Source organism: Biomphalaria glabrata, chromosome 7 (genome assembly GCF_947242115.1).
Source record: "Biomphalaria glabrata chromosome 7, xgBioGlab47.1, whole genome shotgun sequence".
In the NCBI taxonomy this organism is placed as follows: Eukaryota; Metazoa; Mollusca; class Gastropoda; family Planorbidae; genus Biomphalaria; species Biomphalaria glabrata.
In genome coordinates this window covers 24,547,085-24,570,533 of record NC_074717.1, presented here as the reverse complement: position 1 = coordinate 24,570,533, position 23,449 = coordinate 24,547,085, and the positions used below count along the sequence as shown (strand labels likewise).

Here is a 23,449-nt window from a genome sequence, read left to right as displayed (position 1 = left end):
GCATCAAGATGAAGATATTTTATTAAATCTTTGCCAGTGTGATTTTAGAGTTTGTAAAAAAAAGTTTTACTTTTTTAGGATCTTCCTTCAGACTTGAAAATAATCTACTTCCTAGTCCAAACCTCCCGCAGGACGACGAGGGGAGGCAGCGGGCAGGGTATGAGCCCTGGACCATCGAGATAGTCTAGAGCGCACAACGCACGACCAGGTAAAACTTTCTTACGAGTAAAAGTCATTTGTGAAATAAGAGCCAACTACAAGACGTCTTTGTGAGCACGAGAATTGTTAGCACATGATAGAACCCACTGGGTACTGAAATCTGGATTAAATCAGGATATAATTTATACTCACCAAATATGAGAAATAAAAAATGTTTTGCATATGATAAATTACAAATTGAGATTTCTACATAAAAAAAAGGTTTTATGTAACTTACAATCCTACTTGCTAAATCAAATTACACAAATTGACTTTGACAAAAACTAAATAAATTAATAAAAAATACGTAGAATAAGTGCGATAACTAAGCATTCAGCTACATATGTTTACTATGTAAAGTTGTTTCCCTTGCATCATTATTATTATTTATTTTTTTACTTTTAAATATCAGAATAAAATAATACACCTCTTAAATCAAAGATACTTTACAAGACATTAGTTCTAATTACGAAAAAACAAATTACACAGCATTTGCGTTGATTTTGAACACATAAAGACTCAACGAGAAAGCAAAAGTAGTGTATTAGAACCACATTGTGTTTACGACTATGGTTTGATTTGTGATGAGAGAAATTAGCAGCACAGTAGGCATACTCTAGGATTTGGTCGAGCATTTTAGAATTTTGTTTTTGTTGTTGTTGTTCTTAAATCAAGGAAATATACAATATATTTTAACCTGTTATACATCCCCTTTTAGAAAGATAAAAGATTGGATTGTAGATTAGAGATATACACCAACTAACATCAGAAATACCCGCAACTTTCCAACATGCCTAAATGTGAATATGAGGCAGTGTGGTCCATGTGTAAACAAAACAAATAGTGCGAATCATAGTTTTAAAAAAATTAAATAATAGAAGAAAATAAAAAAGCGTTAAATAAAACGCCAAACTATTTCACTAGGTCATCTAGCTTTACACTAAGATATCTAGAATGTAAAAACCATGAACTTTATCTAGTCTGTAACCTTGAACCTGAGACTGATAATTAAAAAAAAAATTAAAGCCTAACGTGATAGTCAGTAACTGAAACTCCATTGGCGGCTCTTTGTTAAAGAGAGACCACAAAGTTAGTGTCCCTCTTCTAAGATTGTAGTCTCAAAGAATTCCATTAGTTTTTAGTTTTTGATATTGTTAAGTTATAAATTGTTCTTATCAATGTTATATGTTCTACAGTGGTTGTGATCGCAAGATATACTCAAGTTAAAGAATGGTGGCACTATGACAACTAAATATCCTTTTATTTAAACCATTTCAATTCTTAAATTATATTCAAATGATCAAGTCACCAACTAAGTATTGAGACTTTCATTGTCATTGGAAAGTTCCGTCCATCTTTGGACTATCAAGAAAGTGAAAGCTAAAAGTTTAAATTGAATAACATTGTGAGTTTAACATTGTAGTCTTCATCACGTGGTGCAGCAGATCAACAATGTCTGAGTTTATCAAGTGGAATATTGTTTCTCATTGAAAAGTCTCCTCATAAATCTATTATTCTCTAGGTCAGTGTTTCCTACACTTTTTCTGTAACGGAGCACTTTGTACATTCGGAGAATTGAGCAGAACACTTTGCTTAGTTTTTTTTTTATGGTTGGATTATTTCCTCTTTGTTTAAACACAAAAAAAAATATAATTTAGATTCTATTCTAAATTTAGCATTTATTATTTATTTTAAAGTATAAATCTATATTAAAAACAGACCAAAGAATTAGAAAAAAGAAGGATTAATAACATTAATGGTAGGCTATTGTTTCTTACAAGATCATAACTTCTTAACATTACAAATGGTAGTGGTAAGCTGAATTCTAATAGAGGCTGTGGCGTCTAGTCTGTTACAATTTCTTGCTCTTTAAAAAAAACACTAAGAGAATCTTTGCACAGATCGATTGTAGGATACGAAACTACAATGAGAATAGTTTGTTTTAGAAGATTGGGGAACTCTTCCTTGTTTCTTTGTTTCAAATAAGGGTCAAATCTAGAGCAGGTCAAAGTTCATGGTGATGTTGCTAGTGAAGAGCCAATACAATCAATGTTTCTGTTCTGCATTGACTACATACATGTAGGTCTACTAGTTCATTCCTCCAATGTTTTATGGAACATCTATTCAGGCCTCGGGGAACCCAAGTGTTTGAGAAACACTTCTCTAGGTCTACTAGTTCATTCCTCCAATGTTTTATGGAACATCTATTCAGGCCTCGAGGAACCCAAGTGTTTGAGAAACACTTCTCTAGGTCTACTAGTTCATTCCTCCAATGTTTTATGGAACATCTATTCAGGCCTCGAGGAACCCAAGTGTTTGAGAAACACTTCTCTAGGTCTACTAGTTCATTCCTCCAATGTTTTATGGAACATCTATTCAGGCCTCGAGGAACCCAAGTGTTTGAGAAACACTTCTCTAGGTCTACTAGTTCATTCCTCCAATGTTTTATGGAACATCTATTCAGGCCTCGAGGAACCCAAGTGTTTGAGAAACACTTCTCTAGGTCTACTAGTTCATTCCTCCAATGTTTTATGGAACATCTATTCAGGCCTCGGGGAACCCAAGTGTTTGAGAAACACTTCTCTAGGTCTACTAGTTCATTCCTCCAATGTTTTATGGAACATCTATTCAGGCCTCGGGGAACCCAAGTGTTTGAGAAACACTTCTCTAGGTCTATGTAGTTCTGTCATAGTTACATTTTCCGCCTTAGTCACGCCTGTTGTGGTGATTGTGGTGACGTCACACTGGAGACCTTAATACTTAACATTATCAGGTATGCATGTGGTCACTAGAGAGTGACTAAAGTCACCTACTGCACTGAGCTTGGAGATAGGAACACAGACTCACTATCAGTGAGAAACTCTGTACACAATAGCCAGATATCGCAGTGTTATCAGACACACACACACACAGTGACACACACACTTATATAGAGCTATTTGTAGTTATACGAGCATATTCGTCATACCTTGGGCATTAAAGCGCTGATGTAAATAAAATGTCTCTTTCGATGTATTGCTACCTAGCTCCTGAGTAACATAGAGCTACCTAATTCCTGAGTAACAAAGAGCTACCTAACTCCTGAGTAATATAGAGCTACCTAACACATTTATTATAGAGCTACTCATCCTAATCATCACTCAATTATCCTCATATCTATCTGACATACATGACATTCAGAAAACTCTGAATCCAAACCTCCACTGCCTTGAGGCTATACCCAAACCTCCACTGCCTTGAGGCTATACCCAAACACGGGAAAGGCTTCGGGCTACAACCCTGAGAAAAAAATCAGAAGCTGGTGACCCTTATGCAGATTGTGGCACACTGTGCTACAGCCTGGCAGAACCTGCGGCGCTACGGACCCGAAACTGTATCGAATATTCCGTTCCTTTGGTCACATCCCAGACGAATATAAAGTAAAAACGAATAAAACCCTGAAATATATAGCATCATATCCCTCATATAAATAGTATCATATCTATACATTATATTCCTGATATAAATCATATCATATCTATACATTATATTCCTGATATAAATCATATCATATCTATACATTATATTCCTGATATAAATCATATCATATCTATACATTATATTCCTGATATAAATCATATCATATCTATACATTATATTCCTGATATAAATCATATCATACACCTAAAATTTATAATATCTTATCCCTCTAGTAAATAGCATCATATCCCTGACATAAATTAAATAATATCGCTGACTTAAATAATATCCAAACCCTGAAATACATAATATCATATCCCTCATATTAAAGAAATATAATATCCCTGAGCTAAATATTTATCTTGTTTGATCTGTGTATGCTGCACAGCATATATAGCTCATCACTGACCTAGACAAGCTGTGAAGGAGTCAACTGTCCGTCTCGTTCTTGTCTCACTAAGCTTACTGAGTGTTCCACTGACCTACATGTCACAAAACTGTTATGTCAGCATCACCATCGCTGTCACCATTGTGCTACTAACTTTTGAACTTTAGTACTGAATGATACAGTATCAGTACCCAATCTGACACACAGTGGCTATATCTGAGTGTGCATTGAACAAAGACACTCAAGACTAAAAAGAAAGACAATCCAGACTAAGATGTAACTGGATAGACAACAGACAGAAGAATGAAAGCGCTTAATGGATTAATAGTCACATTTAGGTCAAAGTTTTACATTTAAGTCAATATCAACGTTGTTTTATACTTAAGTCAATTTCAAAGTTTTACATTTAGGTCAATATTAAAATTAAAAGCGATAAATGAAAGTGCAATTATTCCAAAATTATTTGGAAATCTTTTTACAATACCTCTATCCAAGTCAGAACTTCACAGAAAGTGGGTGGACAAAACAAGAAAGCTGATCTCAAAAACGGCTCTAATGATTTTTTCTTTTTTTTTCTTTGAGGGAAGCAATCTGACAATTTTTCAAAGTCTAAAACTGTGTTGACACTTTTTTTTTCCTTCGCAACGCTAAAACCTTGATCCGCCTTTGCCTGGTCAAGACATTGTTTATTTCTCCCTGTAACACAATGCTTACGTTTTTGTCGCTAATTTCAGCGCTTTGATTGCGAATTTATCTAAACCACTTCGTAGCAGATCATGTAAGATGAAAGGCGAACCCGCATTCCAAATTCCAATCACATCCGATCAGCGCTTCTAGAGATCTCGTGATGGATGAATAAGTAAATGAGTGGTTTACCAACTCATTTATTCTATACAAAACCTGATGAGAGAGAGAGAGAGAAAGAGAGAGAGAGAGAGAGAGAGAGATTACTGAAACATGTTTAATATAGAAACTTTTCAATTGAGTTGTTGACAACTTTTTACAAGTTAATTTTAAACTAAGACAACATTTAAAAGTTTCTATGCGTGTTAAAAATAGGATAGATAGTTTCAGAAATATAGGGAAGATGTAGATTGTAGAGACTATATAAGAAGATGAAGTAACTGTTTCAGGACCTCACTGACTTGTAAATATATTGAAATTAAGTTGTATTGTTTATTCATGAAGTTTTTTTTTATCCTCATAGTGATTGCAAGTTCTAGACTAAATGTTTTAGTTTGGATCAGACTCTAGTATCACCGGCATTGTCGCATGCTGTTTGAGTGTTCAAACCTTGTCTTTCTGGATACATATTTATAATAAATTAAAACATAATAATCCTAAGCTTAATCTAAGCAATCGCATAGTATGAACTACACACACTCACAGTAACAACTATATAGAAGTGCGAGAGTTTGGATGGCTGCTAATTAATAATTGAATTGAATTTCGAGTTTTAATATTTTTTTCCATCACAGTTCATGAAATACACCAAGTGAGATTGGATTAAGTTTTCTGAAGCTATATCATATTGTATACAGAACAACACCAGGACCTATACACACACATACCATCTGTCCCCACACTTGGCTTGTTGACTTCTGCTGCTCAGATTAGTTAAAAGTACATTGTAGAACATTGCCGCCAACACGAGATCTCTCATAGATTCGTTAATGCCGCTAGCCATCTTCTAACCCATCGAACAGAGCAATAACTCAATTCTTAAAGTACAGTGATTACCAACAGTAGAGCCTAAGGTCCAGTGGCGTAGCAACCATGGCTCGATGGGGTACATTGCGCCCGGGCACACGACCACTAGGGGCCCAAACGGGCTTAAGTAAGGGAATGAGTTGACTATAAGGGTTTAAATGCATCACATTATTGCATTATTTTAATTAAATCATGTTTATTTTTCTTCAATTCTATTTCTGGTGTCCGAGCAAAAAAACATAGTAATCTATGGAAGGAAGGTAACTCTTAAATTGTCAGTAGAGAGTTTCATTTCAATCTAACGTGTTAGATTTATTAGAATAATAATAATAATAACAATAGTCGTGTAAGCCTACTCATTGTGAAAGTGTTCTATAGGATGAATTCTATTTGCCGTTATTTTGGTTCAAGTGTTATTTATTTCTTTAATATTACAATACCTATTGACTAATTGAAATACTTGAATTAATTGTATCAGTAAACAGTAGATGTGATTTAGTTAATACCCATAAATACTCCGGATAGTTATTCAAACGCATATCTCGTTAGAATGACTGTATTAATTCTTATCTAAATATAGTAATACACGAATCACCTACATATATGGACGATCTTTCAATTCTTTCAAGTAATAAACATTTGTGCATGGAAAGCGAGCTTGAAACCAGAATGGACTTTCTACTCAGTAGGTTGCACATTGATTTCTTGACCAAGGTGCTAAATGATTGACCAATGACATTGACCCTTCCAATGATCTGTGGTGGCCTAGTTGAGTTTAGCGATTATGTTAGATTCGTAAACAAATATATTGTGCATTGTTTTTAATATTTAGCGACGTTAAAAGTAATGACGTAGTCAGACAGACGAATGACGTTACAGAATACGGCACTACATGATAGGAGAAGAATATGGCTAGGGTATGTAGAAAGAAGTATAGTGAATAGACCACCAATTAAAAAGACGGATCACCCCCATCTGTAAATAAACATCAGTTGAAGTCTTCACAAGTTTGATCAAGTATGTTATAGATAGTTGTTGTGTCCCTTGGATGTGTTTGGACTCACATTAGTATAAGTGAAGTAGTGTAAGACAATACACACAATCCAAGACAGGACAAGACACACAATCCAAGACAGGACAAGACACACAATCCAAGACAGACACAGATCCAAAGCTTGAGGAAATTGTTCTCCTTTACCCCGTGAAGATCAGGTGTAACTTGTGTACTGTCTGGCGTAGAAGTCTGCTTTCATTGACATGTACTCTCTCATTAGATGCGGTAGAGCCTAGTTTGGGTTCAGTCACACTTAACTTATAGGAGGGGGCCCAACTTCGCATTCCTGAACCCGGGCCCATGGGTACCTTGCTACGCCACTGCCAGGGTCACAATGTAAAGATAATTTTTTCTATTGCAGTAGGAGCAATATATAAGTAGTAATTGCAGTAGGGCCAATATATAAGCAGTAATTATAAATAAACTTTTTCAATAAAAAGGTGTAACCATTAAACTCACTGAAAAAAAAATTTTAGTAGACATCACTGAGTATGCAAATCATGTAGGTCAAGGTTAGCCATATTTGTGACTCTATCGATACCCCTATGTTATCTGATAACGTGGGTTATAGTATCTAATTGGTATCGTCTCTCTTTCCCATAAAGAGACAATGAAGGGGTCTCTGTGTTTGTGTGTGTGTGTTTGTGCATATACGTGTGTGTAGTGCACTGATGACTCTGTGTTATTATTAGCTGCACGTGTCGAGTCAGATCAAGTGAGAGGTGAGACATTCAGCTGAGACATCTCGTGTCAGATGGATGATATTAACTTCAGACAATCAACTTTTTCTTTCTACCCCATGTGACTGCTAATGCTCTAGGAGGATCAGAAAAAGAACAACTTGTTTTGGATATCAACCCCATAGTCATCGCTTTCTTTAGCGTTTCAACAAAGACATCTCAAAGTGTCTAGGAAGAATCTAGATCTTAAACTAACAACAACATGAATTCCACCTGAAGATGTGTGTAACGTGACAGCGTTTTGTTTCACTCGAGTGTCGTTGGATGTGAAATTCTAACAGAAAGAATTCAATTCAAATTTCCAATCTTGCTTGACATCCAAATAATTGGCCAAATTATGAGTTGTGTCAAAGTGGAGTTCACTGCTCATTAGACCAATTTGTTGACAAGATTTGTCCTCTAACTCGCAATCATGTCGCCGCTGGCTTTACGGGTGACCAAGTTGGTCATATTTGCCATAATCACGGCATCGGTGGCGATCATTTATTTGAAATTGTTCAAACGTCCGCCCGTAGACGTCCTCATGAAAATGAACAAAAAGAGTAAATTTAATCACGACTTTGGCGCCGAAAGTTTTAGGACAGTTCATCCAGTCCTGGAGGAAAACGAGAAAGGCCCATTAGATGAATTAAGTGACACAGAAGAGAACGACGTTTCAGAGGATGACATTGAAGACTCGGACACTTATTGGAGACAATTTATTGAAAAGAATCATTTCATCCCTATAGGAGGAGTTTATAATAAATGTGGTGAGTTGAATTGAAGACAGAAATACATTGGAAACTTTAAATATGAATTCAATAAATAGTTAGACATTTTGTAGGATACACTTGAATTTACTTAATTAGCACTAGTATTATAGAAAAGAACTAGTCTTGTATACCCAAAGCCTGTTCAATTATCGGTGCAAAATCTCACATCAGATTCTTATGATTAATATTATTATTATTACTGCCTGAACCCTAAAGGTAATAAGGGTACCCATTTCGGACCTAGCGATATTTGGGGGCAGACGATGTAAAGCTTAACAAAGAATTCGAACTCGAGAATCATCGGTTCGATGGCCAAGCGCTTTACCAATAGGCCACCACGCCGCTACAATTATCGGGTTATAGTGTCACATCATTGGCGGTCAACTGCACATGATTTAATCCTACTACTTCAGAAAAGCATTGACCTGTAACGTGGCAACGAACTATTGGTCTCCACTGACCACAATTTGTCACGTCAGAGGTCCGTTGTCAGGCCTACTATGACGACTGAAATCAACTCGATACCTAAATCTGATAATTTCAAAGTATTAGACTGGTTAAATCTTGCACATACAGAAAATATAGAACCACTGCTCTATGGAGCTTCTAAATTCATGGGGATTATGACTTGGAAGGACAAGGTTCTTGAAAACGGCTGTAACGATTTTCCTAGAAATTTGAAAGTTGATGTATATCTTTGAGAAAAGAATTACTAAATAATTGGCCACACTAGGAAAACTTTTGTTTAACCGTGATAATTTTTTTAAATATATTGTCATTTAAATTTGGTCTTGAAAATCTTTATCTTGAACAGATACGTCAGCGTGTTTTTTCCGCAGGTAGGTTGTATTCATTAAACAGTTGAATAAACAATACAATTTCAAAAAAAATTTTGAATTCTGGATGTATGGGCTATGAATTTTATAAGCTCGGAGTTGATTTAAATTGGCTAAACAATTTGAACATTTTAGCCGGGTCTAGGTGGGTGGGGAATAGGGTCTGGAAAAATGTGCCACGTTTTACAAAGCTTATATCAACTCACTCTGTCTGTCTGTCTGTCTGTTCAAAAGTTTGTGCACTTCATTTCTACTACACCCAATCTCGAATCAAGCTGAAATTTTGCTGCACAGTTATTTCTTTGACCTGACAAAGCCAAAAACTAATAAATAAAAATTAAACAACAATTTAATTAATTATTTGTTAATAATTATTTGGTTTGGCATCGAGCAAGGGAAAGAAATTGTACTTGACTGATATGGTCGTATAATTTGAATAAGCCTCATTTATATTGTGTAGGTCGCTGCTTTTAATCTAACAATAGCTAACTATGAAACCTTCTATTTTCATAAGCAATTCGCTGGTACAGTGGTTAGTGTGTAGGCTTGAGTTCTCGAGTTCGAATTCATCTCTTTCATTTTCTTTCTTTATTTTATAAATGCATCTAAAAAGTGATCACGACAACATTTACAAAGATATTCCCTTTCTTTCTCCCCCTCCCACTTTCCCAACTGGTCCAGAGAAGTGATAGAATCCTAGCATGTTGAGAAGCTACAAATAGCACTAAAAAAACAATTGTTGTTGGTGTAGATCTGTTACAAATTTAATTACATGACTGATCCAAACTAATTGATACAACTACGATTAATATTAACTGGTTTATTTGAAAAAGTATTATTATAAAAAATTTCTTGTTTAAATGTATCATTCATTAATTGTTAGAGCAAAATAATCGTTCTTACAAATTGTTGGTCAGTTTTATAAAGTTTTCAAAAAAAAAAAAAAAGGATATTAAAAAAAAAAGTACTTGCTTATTAAGAATTTAATACTCGTGTCTCGGTTGATAGTCTTTGTTTACTAAATAGCTGCTTATAACGATCCTCTCTAGTACACTAGTTCATTTAACCCTTCAATAGAATAATCATTCTAAATCGTTTTCTCAATGGAAATAATATCCTTTTATTGGTAGCAAATTAACTGCAAATTTAAGTTCATAGATTAGTATATTGGTAGTAGACAGTTACAGGTAACAAGCAAAATCTTAAAAATCCTTTAAACAAAACAATGCTTGTTTAAGGGAAAGAACTCCGCAATTACAACTACATATCTAAATAACGTAGAAGTTATTTCCCTTATTCGATATCAAAGAAAATAATATATTACCAATGACTAATTGGTTAGTTTTAATTGATTTATGTTTCTTAGGTAAAATAAAAAATTATTTAGAGTTTCAACTTGATCTGAGATTGGGTGTGAGAGAAATAAAGTATTTAATTAACCCAGGGGACAATACCCTACATATTTAGTCGTATCTGTGTATACTGAAAGTCTCATTTCCATTGTTAGTCTTAAACTAATTAATTAATTACCAGTAGTTAAATGACATTTTTTTTTAAAAATCTCTATTGTTGGTCAATGTCTTGTCTATGCCAATGAATTGTGCAAAGTTTTAACTTGATCCGAGAATGGGTGTCGGAGAAATAACGTGCAGAAACTTCTCATGGTGTATCTAGGAGGGGGGGGGGGCACCTCTAGTGGTCAGGCAGTCGAAGCCTTACTTTTGGTCCCCACTCAGTGTCCAAGTCTCCGCTGTGGTTCCTGGTAGCTCTAGCATGCGCAGTGGTCAAACCTCGGAATTGGCTTTGACTTGCCGGCTAAATCAGGTAGAGGGTATCTGAGGTGTCCGTGACATTCAGTACACTGAGGTTCTGTCAAACCTAGCATGTGAAGTCTGGACTTGGCGGCCTGCGGCCTGTGTGAAATGTCAAAATAACTAGACATATAGTTCAGAAAGGCAACTACCAGCACAGCGCTGTGGAGCACGCAATAGCTGTTCAAGACACACATAAGTTCTCTGGTCATCCACTGCAACTCGTCTCCAGACGTCTTGACCAAATCTTGCTTTTGGAAAAGGATGGCTGCAGGACGAGAGAGTGAGGTCGATGTGTTGCGCGAATACACCTCACTTTAATCAGCGCAAGTCACTTACTCATCTCCCCTACAAAGTACAAGCTTCTTCTCAGACAGAGTGAGTTGATATAAGCTTTCTAAAAAGCAGCTCAGTGAATATGCGATTAGGATTGAGTTTGCGCCCATTTCTGACCATTTGACCAACAAGAAGGATCTTACTCTGAGGCCAGGAATGAGCGAGTCTTCACCGAAACCTTTGTCGGCGGTCCGCAATCAACAAGATGATCATTTAGTAACCACATCAGTGTTCATGAGACATAACTCCTTGGCATTGAGCCAACGTCATTACTTCGTCATTAGTAATAAGGTATATGTACCATAAGGACTAACAAAATCTAAAGTAATAAATAAAATGTAAACGTAACGTTGTCTGATCGAAACGCTTGAAGATGTTCAGTAGTTAACCATTATACTAGTGTAAACCAGTGACTGTAGGCATACGCTTACAATTCTTATCTGCACATTAAGGTCAACACATAGTGACACACACACACACACTTGTTCACTTTAGCCTTTCTTTCTGCCTCCCGGCGTGCGTGTGTTGTGACTTACACGAGACTTGAGGTTTTAAACTTAAACAAAACAAAACCGTTAGACCAAAATGGTGAAGTGTTGAACATGTTAAGGCTTTCATTGAAATATCTTATTAAAAACCCCAAGATTTTAGAGTTGGTTGAACCCAATGTAGATTTATCAGCAAGTTCAGCGTGAAATTATGAGGGACAAACAAGGGTGAAAAATGGGTAATATAAAAGTGGTGATTTAATGGTGAACATAGGGTGATGTAAAGGTGATCCAGGGTGATATAATGGTGAACCAGGAGGGATATAACAGTAAACCAAGGGTGATGTAATAGTGAGCCAAGGGTGATATAAAGGTTCACAAAGCGTGATATAATGGTGAACAGAGGTTGACATAATGGTGAGCTAAGGGTGATATAATTCTGAAACAAAGGTGATATAATGGTGAACAAAGGGTGATTTAATACATAAACAAGGGTATTATAATACTTAAACATGGATGATATAATGCTTAAAAAAGGGTGATATGATACTAAAACAAGGATGATTTGATATTTTAACAAGGGTGATATAATACTTAAACAAGGGTGATATGATACTAAAACAAGGATGATTTGATACTTTAACAAGGGTGATATAATACTTTAATAAGGGTGATATAATACTTAAACAAGGGTGATTTCATACTTTAACAAGGGTGATATAATACTTAAACAAGGGTGATATAATACTTAAACAAGGGTGATACAATGCTTAAACAAGGGTGATAGAATGGTGATTTAAGGGTATGTAATAGTGAATAAAGGTGTGATTTAACGGTAAACAAAGGGTGCTATAAGTATAGGCAAAGTGTTTGATAGACATGGAGCACCATTACCACGAGCTGCACGGGGCTCCACCAAGTGTCACAGTAACGCAGAAATCTTTCACTCAATCCTATGGATCAACCTAACATTAAGTTTTATCTCTATTATTTGATAACACCATAGAGCAAACTAATTAGACCAGTACTTATGTAAACTTAATTTCACTGTCTACTCAGAGGGTACAAAGTTACAGCTTGGGAGTGTGATACTGATAGAGAACAAGGAAGATGGAAGTCTCCTGGCCAGGACCTTCGTCAACTTCACCCTACGTAAGTTCTGACATTGACCTTCTACAACTTTGTTGAGGTCCAAAGGTGAATCTTGAGTGCCCTGTGACCCCACGTTGTGTCCAATGATCACTTTCTCTATCTCAAGAGGATAAGATCGAAACGAACACTACACTCTGTCTTGAAATGTTTATGTATTTAATGAGTCAATTCGAGTGGACCATGTTTTCTGAACTTTTAACTTCATCAACGTGACAGACTTTTTACTTCAGTTTGTATTGGGAAAGTCGTGAACTTTTTAAAGTACAAAGAAATGACTTTTTAAAGTACAAAAGACATGAACTTTTAAAATACAAAGACATGAAGATTTTAAAATACAAAGAGTTGAACATTTTAAAGTACCAAGACATGATGACATTATTATTTCGACATTAGATAACCCAAATTATTCGTGGTCTGACTTATTCTATTCTAAAAATATGTTTGAATAATACACGAGAACAATTTTGAAACTTTTACAATATTTGTTGACCGAAAAAAAAAAGGTTACTGTTTAGATTTGTTTTGAAATGTTCAAGATGCTACTCTTTCGAATGCACTATAAAAAGGCGTCTATACTAAACGTACACGTGGATCCGAGTCTTCACAAAATTGAGACTTCTATTGTTTTCAATATAACAGTTGAACTGTCGGGTTTTGAATCCCAATCTGGACATGAAACAATGAATCTTTTTTGTTTTCCTAAACCCATGAGACATTAGATATAAAAGTGTTATATGGTCATTTCAATATTCATGGCATTTAAAACATAAATAAAAGGTCAATAATATCTTTCAAATATAGGACAAGGAGAGATGTCACGTGGTACGAGGTGTTCATTTTGTTTTCTTGAACGTTTCCCCAAAGTCCTTCACATCTATATCGTTAGATTCCAACTATTTATATTTCTTACAGTTCTAAACCTTCTGATCCGCAGACGACAATGTGACCTCAGGAACGTTCTCCATCAAGGTCAAGTACAACAGCAAAGATTTATTTGAGTACAGCTGGGAGCTGTGCGAGTTAGAAGATGACATTCCGGAAGTGAACAGGACATTCACGTGTCCAATCCAGGCCGGCAAGTTCAGCAAAGTAAAAGATAAAACAATACCTGGCTATTTACCTGCCGTAAGTGATTCATATCGTAACGTAAGGGATTCGCGCAACACGTTGACCTCGCGTCTTTCTGGACATCTCTATTGATTGTTAAAGAGTTCCTTGGAAGTTGGCTAATCAGAGAAACTAGTTTTCTAGTTATCTTATACAAAAGGGTGTCGAGATGAAAAGATCCAATATTATGTAGAGCTATAGTGCTGTTTAAAGATCTAGATTTATATAGAACACCATAAATGGTTCCATAGCAATCAAACGCTCTAGTGCTATGTTAAGAAATATGAATAGTTCCAGATTAAGAGATCTTGTCTTCTATAAAATTCTTTGTAGAGATTTAATGATGTGAAAAGATCTATTAAAATATTCATTAAGGGATTAAGTGATGTGAAAAGATCTTTGAAAAGATCTTGTGCTATGAAAATATGAATGAAAAGATCTAGTGCTATGAAAATATGAATGAAAAGATCTAGTGCTATGAAAATATGAATGAAAAGATCTTGTGCTATGAAAAGATAAAATGCTGTGACGGGATACACAGCCCAGCGTTAACGTGGCAACCGGGGGGAAACGGACATAGGAGGAAATAACTAGGGCAAAAGGGTGTTTTAAAAAAGTCTCCCACAGGGACGCCTAAAAACAGTTTGAGAGCACTTTCATTACATGGGTAGGGGACTGAAGGACATCCCCTGCAACCTTGTCACGTGTCTACACTTCGTTCCTCAATATCGAGTCCCAAACGGTTAGCGTGGAAAAGAGAAGGAAAATAGTGTGTGTGTGTGTGTGGGGGGGTGTTCCCTGTGTACTCAACCTTCGGCCTCGTGTCTAGTACGAGCGTTACAGGAAATACAGGAGGAAAACAGGCATCTTTTTGGACCTCTCCCAAACAGAAGACCAATTCAGACAGGCCGCCGAAATGCTGCTTTTTTTTCTGACATGACGTCTGTATTTTATAAGATAAGATAAGAGTTTCAAGAGCATTCGGCTCAACTCTTAGAGACAATTTTTAAAAAACCTGGGAAAAGAGTTTTAGTGCGACAAGGTACAAGGATCTCAATTTCTCAAATATCTTGTCATATTATTATCAAAGTTTCTGTAAAGTCATCAGCTACATCAGTGGTTCCCAAACTTTTTTGTCTCGTAGACCCCTTGCCATGTTTTCTGCTTTTCGGTAGACCCCTTGCTTAACTTATATTGCTTTTTTTTTTTGCAATTTATTTTAAAACTAATTTTTAATTTTAAAGATTTGAAGAGTGAAAATGCAATTTGAAAATACATATAAAGTATTAAATAATAACTCATTTTTATTGATAAAATTCAAATTTAACCAATTAAATATGTATTGCTGGAATCATCAAACACACTGGAAATGTTTTTTTACCCAGGCTTATCATCTGCTCCTATGGATGTCATGTTTCATACATTCTATGAAGAAGACATTCAAACAATAAATATTAATTAATTAATTTGTTTTAAGTATCATTGTAAAAGTTTTCGCAAAGAGTTTCTCGTGTATCTTTCACGTGTCCGCCGAACTGTTTTCACTAAAGGAGAAGGGGCGAAGGCGAGTAACTGGCGCCTTAGCCAGTAGGCTTCAAGCAGGAAGAGCTCATTAGCCACATAGCAGAAGAAAAACTGAATTTAAAAATCTGCTGCCTTGCAACTATTCCCAAACATGGGAAAGCTGTCGTGGGTCAACCCTGAGGAAAAATAAGGAGCTGGCGACCCCTAGGCAGTTTACAGCACACAGCGCTACACCCCATCAGAGCCTGTGACGCCACTGGTCCCAAACTGATCCCAAACTGTATATATTTCCTTTGCAAAAAATCACATAAGAAGCTTTTAATTTGATAACTCATGCCACCGATGTGCCCTTGAACTGTATTTTTGCTTAAAGAAATTCTTTTAATAATATCAGATGTAGGTGTGTGTAAAACAGTTTTCACAACTACAACGGCTGGTAAAATCAATGTTTTACCTATGTTTCCGTATTTTGCTATAAGTAAAGAGATATTGTAAGATGCTCACAAACCAACATCTTCTCTATATATATATGATGTTGAAGTGAGATTGTGTGGGTCTATTCTTAACTTTATCTTTGAGTGCTAGAAAATTTTTAAATCTTTATCTATTTTGTCAGGGTGACATTGTCTCAGATGATCCTCTAGCAATTGGTTTCGTATCATTATTTTAAAAAAGTCACTTAGGCAACCGCTTGTTTGACAAGGAAGGAATGAATACCAGTTTTAAATAATCAACGCTGGACAGTGTACATTTCTTTTTGTTAAACATTTGTTACATGTTGACAAAATTAAAATTTTTAAATAAGTATTCAGACAATTCTTTGGTTTGATTAGCAGGATATATATTTAAATGATTTACCAAGATAAAAATCATATATTACTGTATAAAATAATTACATTAAATGAATGTAAAAATTAAAATGATCTGCTTTAAATGAAATCTATTATCGTAGACCCCCGTGGACCTCTCATAGACCCCCAATTTATTTTTTCACTTTCGTAGACCCCCTGGAAGTCTTCGTAGACCCCTGGGGGTCTATATAGACCACTTTGGGAATCACTGAGCTACATCTATGATTCATTGCAGCTTACACTTAGTTTTAAATGTTGAACATTTATCTATAGGCGTATACTAAAGCAATTAACTTTGTTATATCAATGCCATTTCTCAACAGGGCAGATATCAAACTAAAGCTTGGATTGTGGATGAGCACAAGAAGACATTACTTTGTGGATACTCAGACTTCAGCCTCTAACGTTCTAGCGTGCATTGGATAGTCCTAAAGGAAGGGGGGCGCCATGGCGCTGTTAGTCATGTGCATTATGTACTGTTTATTTTCTATTTCTGTTCTCCATCAATATTCTCTGTACTTGCACTATACTTCAGTAATTGAAGTAGGTTCAAAAATATGGTAAAGTTTTAAGCTTAAAGGAGTTGGTTCTTAGTTAAAACGTTATTTAACATTTTTTAAAAATTGTTTGAGATGTATTATGAACGCCCGGCAAACGCAGTTCCATGTGTATAAATGCTTAATGCTGTATGTGGAAGATGACGACTTCTAGAAGTATACCTGTGTTAGAATGAAAACTTCCGGTACATATAACCTTGTGGGCTATGGCTGTTAAAAATTACACCATGTTGTATTGACAATATCACATATCTTTGCACATTTGAAACAGAATTCGTTGATTATTATTATTATTACAGAAAGCAATGTTTCGATATAAAACCGACAGTGGTGTGAAAACATTGTCGACTGGGGCCATACATATTTAGGACACGCCTTCTCATCTCTCGGAATTTTATAATGCTATTGAAGCAGAAGTTTTGATGGGCCCAAAAGCACATAACGGGCCGGATATGGCTCGCGGGCCGCAGTTTGGACATCAATATAGAGTATATTTTATTCTACACATTTAATAAGAGTTTTTGTTATTTAATGTGAAACTTTGTTTCTGAGTCAATATATACATGTCAATGTTTCCTGTCACACTGTTATGCGTTAACTAACTTTATTTGTAAAACGAGGCTTTTTTCTTTTTTTTTCTTTTACATTTTTTCAACGCTCTTTCCTTCCTACCTCATAGAAGAGTTTCATCCCTTTTCATGTCGTATATTTAAACGGGTTTATTTACCTTAGGCTTGTAGAGCGCATTTTATTTATGGAACAAGAGAGAGAGAGAGAGAGAGAGAGAGAGAGAGAGAGTATTCTGTTTTAATTTTTTTTTTGAAACCTAAAGGAAGTAATCTTAAATTATTTTGTTGACCTAATTTATTTTCACTTTCCACAAAAGGTATCAGGGCGCTATGAAATACAATATCTTTCATTTATTTATCACTACTTGTGTTTTTAGTCTGCTTCTTATTGTTGTTTGTTTTAAATATTATCATTCTTACCAATGAGAAGAGTAGCTTTCAAGTCTACAAAATGCTACCAAATATATCAACTTCACGATTCAATAACGTACATTGTCACATTAGGTAAATTATAATAAATTAGCCAAATATTCAAATCTCTCATACATACATACATTTGTTTATTAAATGACAAAATGAATACTCAGCACTTGACATTGATGTCACAAGTACCACAAACATTCATGATCTGTAGACACTTTATGTCAACCTGACATATATTTCTGGCCAGTGGCGTTGCAAGGTCAACTCTTCCCCCGGTTTAAGAATATAATTATGCCTGACATCCTAGAAGACCTCCTACTATATGCATCAGTACATTGACAAGAAAATTTTTCATTGTACCTACTACATTTGACCAGTAATAGTGTACATTGACAAGAAGGTGTTTCATTGTACCTACTACATTTGGACCAGTAATAGTGTACATTGAAAAGAAGGTGTTTCATTGTACCTACTACATTTGACCAGTAATAGTGTACATTGACAAGAAGATGTTTCATTGTACCTACTACATTTGACCAGTAATAGTGTACATTGACAAGAAGGTGTTTCATTGTACCTACTACATTTGACCAGTAATAGTGTACATTGACAAGAAGGTGTTTCATTGTACCTACTACATTTGACCAGTAATAGTGTACATTGACAAGAAGGTGTTTCATTGTACCTACTACATTTGGACCAGTAATAGTGTACATTGACAAGAAGGTGTTTCATTGTACCTACTACATTTGGACCAGTAATAGTGTACATTGACAAGAAGGTGTTTCATTGTACCTACTACATTTGGACCAGTAATAGTGTACATTGACAAGAAGGTGTTTCATTGTACCTACTACATTTGGACCAGTAATAGTGTACATTGACAAGAAGGTGTTTCATTGTACCTACTACATTTGACCAGTAATAGTGTACATTGACAAGAAGGTGTTTCATTGTACCTACTACATTTGACCAGTAATAGTGTACATTGACAAGAAGGTGTTTCATTGTACCTACTACATTTGACCAGTAATAGTGTACATTGACAAGAAGGTGTTTCATTGTACCTACTACATTTGGACCAGTAATAGTGTACATTGACAAGAAGGTGTTTCATTGTACCTACTACATTTGGACCAGTAATAGTGTACATTGACAAGAAGGTGTTTCATTGTACCTACTACATTTGGACCAGTAATAGTGTACATTGACAAGAAGGTGTTTCATTGTACCTACTACATTTGGACCAGTAATAGTGTACCTACATTGAACTCAGTAACGACCTTTGTTAAGTTAGTGTGTCATAACATCCTGAGCATTTATATTCTCTTAGAAGTAACAAACGATAGTCATACCTAGACCCCTGTTGGAGCCTTATTAGTCAATAACCCGGGAGCAATGAACCCCAATTAGAGGCCATGTTCCTGCGCCATTGTATGGTACCACTTACATGAAAAAAATACATTTTGATATTTTGTAAACACTAACCTCAAAAAAAGCGTGTCTACTCGTTCTACTCTAAGGTCTGGGTCACAGTTAAGGCGATCGCCTCAAAATCCAATTTTAGATTTAAGGAGAAATATTACAAGGCGATTAAATCCTAACTAATGCATGTAATAGTTTTGCGATGTAAGGGTGAATATAATATCAGGGTTAATACTTTGAACTCTACTGGGTTAGATCTAAAAGTCCATGGAGACAAATTTATTTTAGTTGGCGACAATTACCAGGCAGGACACAGACAGGACGCAGACTGGACGCTAGCAGAACGCTGGCAGGGTATCAGGAGAAATAAATGCGTTGGAATGGTCTGAATCCTGTCATATTTTACCGAATTCTGACGACTACTAACCGAGAGAAATAGACAGTCTACACCAGTCAAGGCAAAGGTCAAATTAGGAGGATGTTTGTATACATACTTGTAAGTTCAAGGTCGTGGAAGGATGTAAGTGGGAAGCTGGAGAAGCGATTGGGGAGTGGGGGGAGAGGTCAATTGTACCGTACACTATGTTCAAGGGCAGATAACTGAGAAATTTAAAGATTGATTTGTCAATTTAACAAAGTTACCTCCTCTTCACCAAGGAAGTTGAGTCTCAGTAGATGTAACGAAAGCTTTTAAAATGCAATTAACATAGTGAGATAAAATAGTGAGATAAAATAGTGAGATAAAATAGTAAGATTGGGTCTAAAAATAAAAAATATTTATAAAAAAAACTTGTAAAGAGACAAAGCTTATATTCAGTACAATGTATCAATTATTTTGAATGAATTTTGTATGACAGATCTAAGATAGCAAGAATACATTTCAGAGAAAGGAAGTATTCTTATCAATATACAATTTTCCTGCTCTGACCATGTTCAGTGCTCAGTGGTCCAATCACATTTGTTGTAGGCTTGTGGACGGAGAAAACCACAAAGCTTATCACTCCTTTCTTTGTAATGTCTCCAGGACCGTATTGAAGGGAGGGCAAACGAGTCCAGGGATCGCTACAAATAATTGGGCCCCCACAATAGAGAAAAAAACAAACATTTACGACGGAACAGCAACGTTATGTTTTTTAGATAAACATTTTTTTTTTTTAGTATTTTTCCCGAGAATACTCAAAATTGTACAGTTGGCAACACTGTCGTGCATAAAAGTTTTACCGCTTATAAGTGTGGCTCGTAATAAATAACAATAGCTCAGGAGTCACATTTTTTGTTACTAAATATACGTAATAATTTAATAATAAAATCTTTTTTTAAACGAAGGAAGATTCAATTTAATGTATAATTACTTTCCTTCTTCTAATACATTGGCATGCTTTTGGATATCAGTATTTGTATGAAAAAGTGGATTTTTAAAATTAAAGTTCAAACTTTCGAAAACGTGTTTGGGCCTCCACAAAAAATCCATCCCGGAGGCCTCAACATACTTAAATCCGGCCCTGGTTACCTCCACATACTTAAATCCGGTCCTGGTTGCTTCCACATACTTAAATCCGGCCCTGGTTACCTCCACATACTTAAATCCGTCCCTGGTTACCTCTATATAAAATAAAATTAATTACAAATAATTCATAAAATAATTGGTGAATATTTCGATCTATTTTTCTGTTCTAATCGACTGTTCACATTGACTATTAATATTGTGCAAAGTTTCAACTTGATCCGAGAATGGGAAGTGGGAGAAATAATGTGTACACGATTCCAGACAGACAAACAGACAGACAGACGGAGTAAGTTAATATAAAGTAAAGTTCAGACCTTGTATGGGGCAGAATATGTAGTAGTCATGTGTTCATGTGGCCCACGGTTTACAGGGGTGTCATGCACAACGACAAACCACCTTTCATGTACCTATTAGAGTCGGGTGGATTCAGATGCCCCCCCCCCCTAAACAAATAAAAAGATCATAATCTTCACAAGGATTCGAATCAGAAGCACCTCGGTTCGGAAGCCAAGCGCTTTACCACTCAACCACCGAGCCTCTGGAGTTAATATAAGGTTTGTAATAACAAAAAAATGAAATAAAATGACTAAATGACTGAATTCATTGAAATGAGGCTTTACGTTCAGTGAACATTTATTAAGTAATCAAAGATTGTATAGGATCAAAGAACCTCTTACTGAGCACCGATCTAATCACTTGGTAAAAACTACTTTTGATTTCATACTTTATTGGAGCTATCCTAACTTAGAACAGGTTTTCTTTCATGAGTTTTTTTTTTTATTTTATCCTTAACATAGCACGATTACAGCAGCCTCTGCGAAATAAAGTCTTGAAGGAACAAGTTGAATTTTAACATAGCACGATTACAGCAGCCTCTGCGAAATAAAGTCTTGAAGGAACAAGTTAAATTTTAACATAGCACGATTACAGCAGCCTCTGCGAAATAAAGTCTTGAAGGAACAAGTTAAATTTTAACAAAGCACGATTACAGCCGCCTCTGCGAAATAAAGTTTTGAAGGAACAAGTTAAATTTTAACATAGCACGATTACAGCAGCCTCTGCGAAATAAAGTTTTGAAGGAACAAGTTAAATTTTAACATAGCACGATTACAGCAGCCTCTGCGAAATAAAGTTTTGAAGGAACAAGTTAAATTTTAACATAGCACGATTACAGCCGCCTCTGCGAAATAAAGTCTTGAAGGAACAAGTTAAATTTTAACATAGCACGATTACAGCCGCCTCTGCGAAATAAAGTTTTGAAGGAACAAGTTAAATTTTAACATAGCACGATTACAGCAGCCTCTGCGAAATAAAGTCTTGAAGGAACAAGTTAAATTTTAACATAGCACGATTACAGCCGCCTCTGCGAAATAAAGTTTTGAAGGAACAAGTTAAATTTTAACATAGCACGATTACAGCAGCCTCTGCGAAATAAAGTTTTGAAGGAACAAGTTAAATTTTAACATAGCACGATTACAGCAGCCTCTGCGAAATAAAGTTTTTTAGGAACAAGTTAAATTTTAACATAGCACGATTACAGCAGCCTCTGCGAAATAAAGTCTTGAAGGAACAAGTTAAATTTTAACATAGCACGATTACAGCAGCCTCTGCGAAATAAAGTTTTGAAGGAACAAGTTAAATTTTAACATAGCACGATTACAGCAGCCTCTGCGAAATAAAGTCTTGAAGGAACAAGTTAAATTTTAACATAGCACGATTACAGCAGCCTCTGCGAAATAAAGTTTTGAAGGAACAAGTTAAATTTTAACATAGCACGATTACAGCAGCCTCTGCGAAATAAAGTCTTGAAGGAACAAGTTAAATTTTAACATAGCACGATTACAGCAGCCTCTGCGAAATAAAGTCTTGAAGGAACAAGTTAAATTTTAACATAGCACGATTACAGCAGCCTCTGCGAAATAAAGTCTTGAAGGAACAAGTTAAATTTTAACATAGCACGATTACAGCAGCCTCTGCGAAATAAAGTCTTGAAGGAACAAGTTAAATTTTAACATAGCACGATTACAGCAGCCTCTGCGAAATAAAGTCTTGAAGGAACAAGTTAAATTTTAACATAGCACGATTACAGCAGCCTCTGCGAAATAAAGTCTTGAAGGAACAAGTTAAATTTTAACATAGCACGATTACAGCAGCCTCTGCGAAATAAAGTCTTGAAGGAACAAGTTAAATTTTAACATAGCACGATTACAGCAGCCTCTGCGAAATAAAGTTTTGAAGGAACAAGTTAAATTTTAACATAGCACGATTACAGCAGCCTCTGCGAAATAAAGTCTTGAAGGAACAAGTTAAATTTTAACATAGCACGATTACAGCAGCCTCTGCGAAATAAAGTTTTGAAGGAACAAGTTAAATTTTAACATAGCACGATTACAGCAGCCTCTGCGAAATAAAGTTTTGAAGGAACAAGTTAAATTTTAACATAGCACGATTACAGCAGCCTCTGCGAAATAAAGTCTTGAAGGAACAAGTTAAACTTTTGGACTATTACTTGGTATTGATAAAAGTGGAGGGAGGGTCTCGAAGTGTTCACTACTATGTCAA

At 35.6% G+C, this 23,449-nt stretch overlaps 1 protein-coding gene across 1 annotated transcript; it reads left to right on the top strand.

Moving 5' to 3' along the window:
- The first annotated feature begins 7,445 nt into the window (after positions 1-7,445).
- On the top strand, positions 7,446-17,893 carry LOC106071551 (uncharacterized). Its single transcript, XM_056034463.1, has 4 exons — positions 7,446-8,298; positions 12,832-12,924; positions 13,859-14,049; positions 16,730-17,893. The coding sequence occupies exons 1-4, from the start codon at positions 7,962-7,964 to the stop codon at positions 16,808-16,810; spliced, it is 702 nt and encodes a 233-aa protein (XP_055890438.1). The 5' UTR covers positions 7,446-7,961; the 3' UTR covers positions 16,811-17,893.
- The last annotated feature ends 5,556 nt before the right edge of the window (positions 17,894-23,449 follow it).

Coding starts and splice junctions, on each gene's coding strand:
- LOC106071551 (XM_056034463.1), top strand. CDS start 7,962: ATGTCGCCGCTGGCTTTACGGGTGACCAAGTTGGTCATATTTGCCATA. Junction 12,925..13,858: donor CTTCGTCAACTTCACCCTAC/GTAAGTTCTGAC, acceptor TCTGATCCGCAG/ACGACAATGTGACCTCAGGA. Junction 14,050..16,729: donor TACCTGGCTATTTACCTGCC/GTAAGTGATTCA, acceptor ATTTCTCAACAG/GGCAGATATCAAACTAAAGC.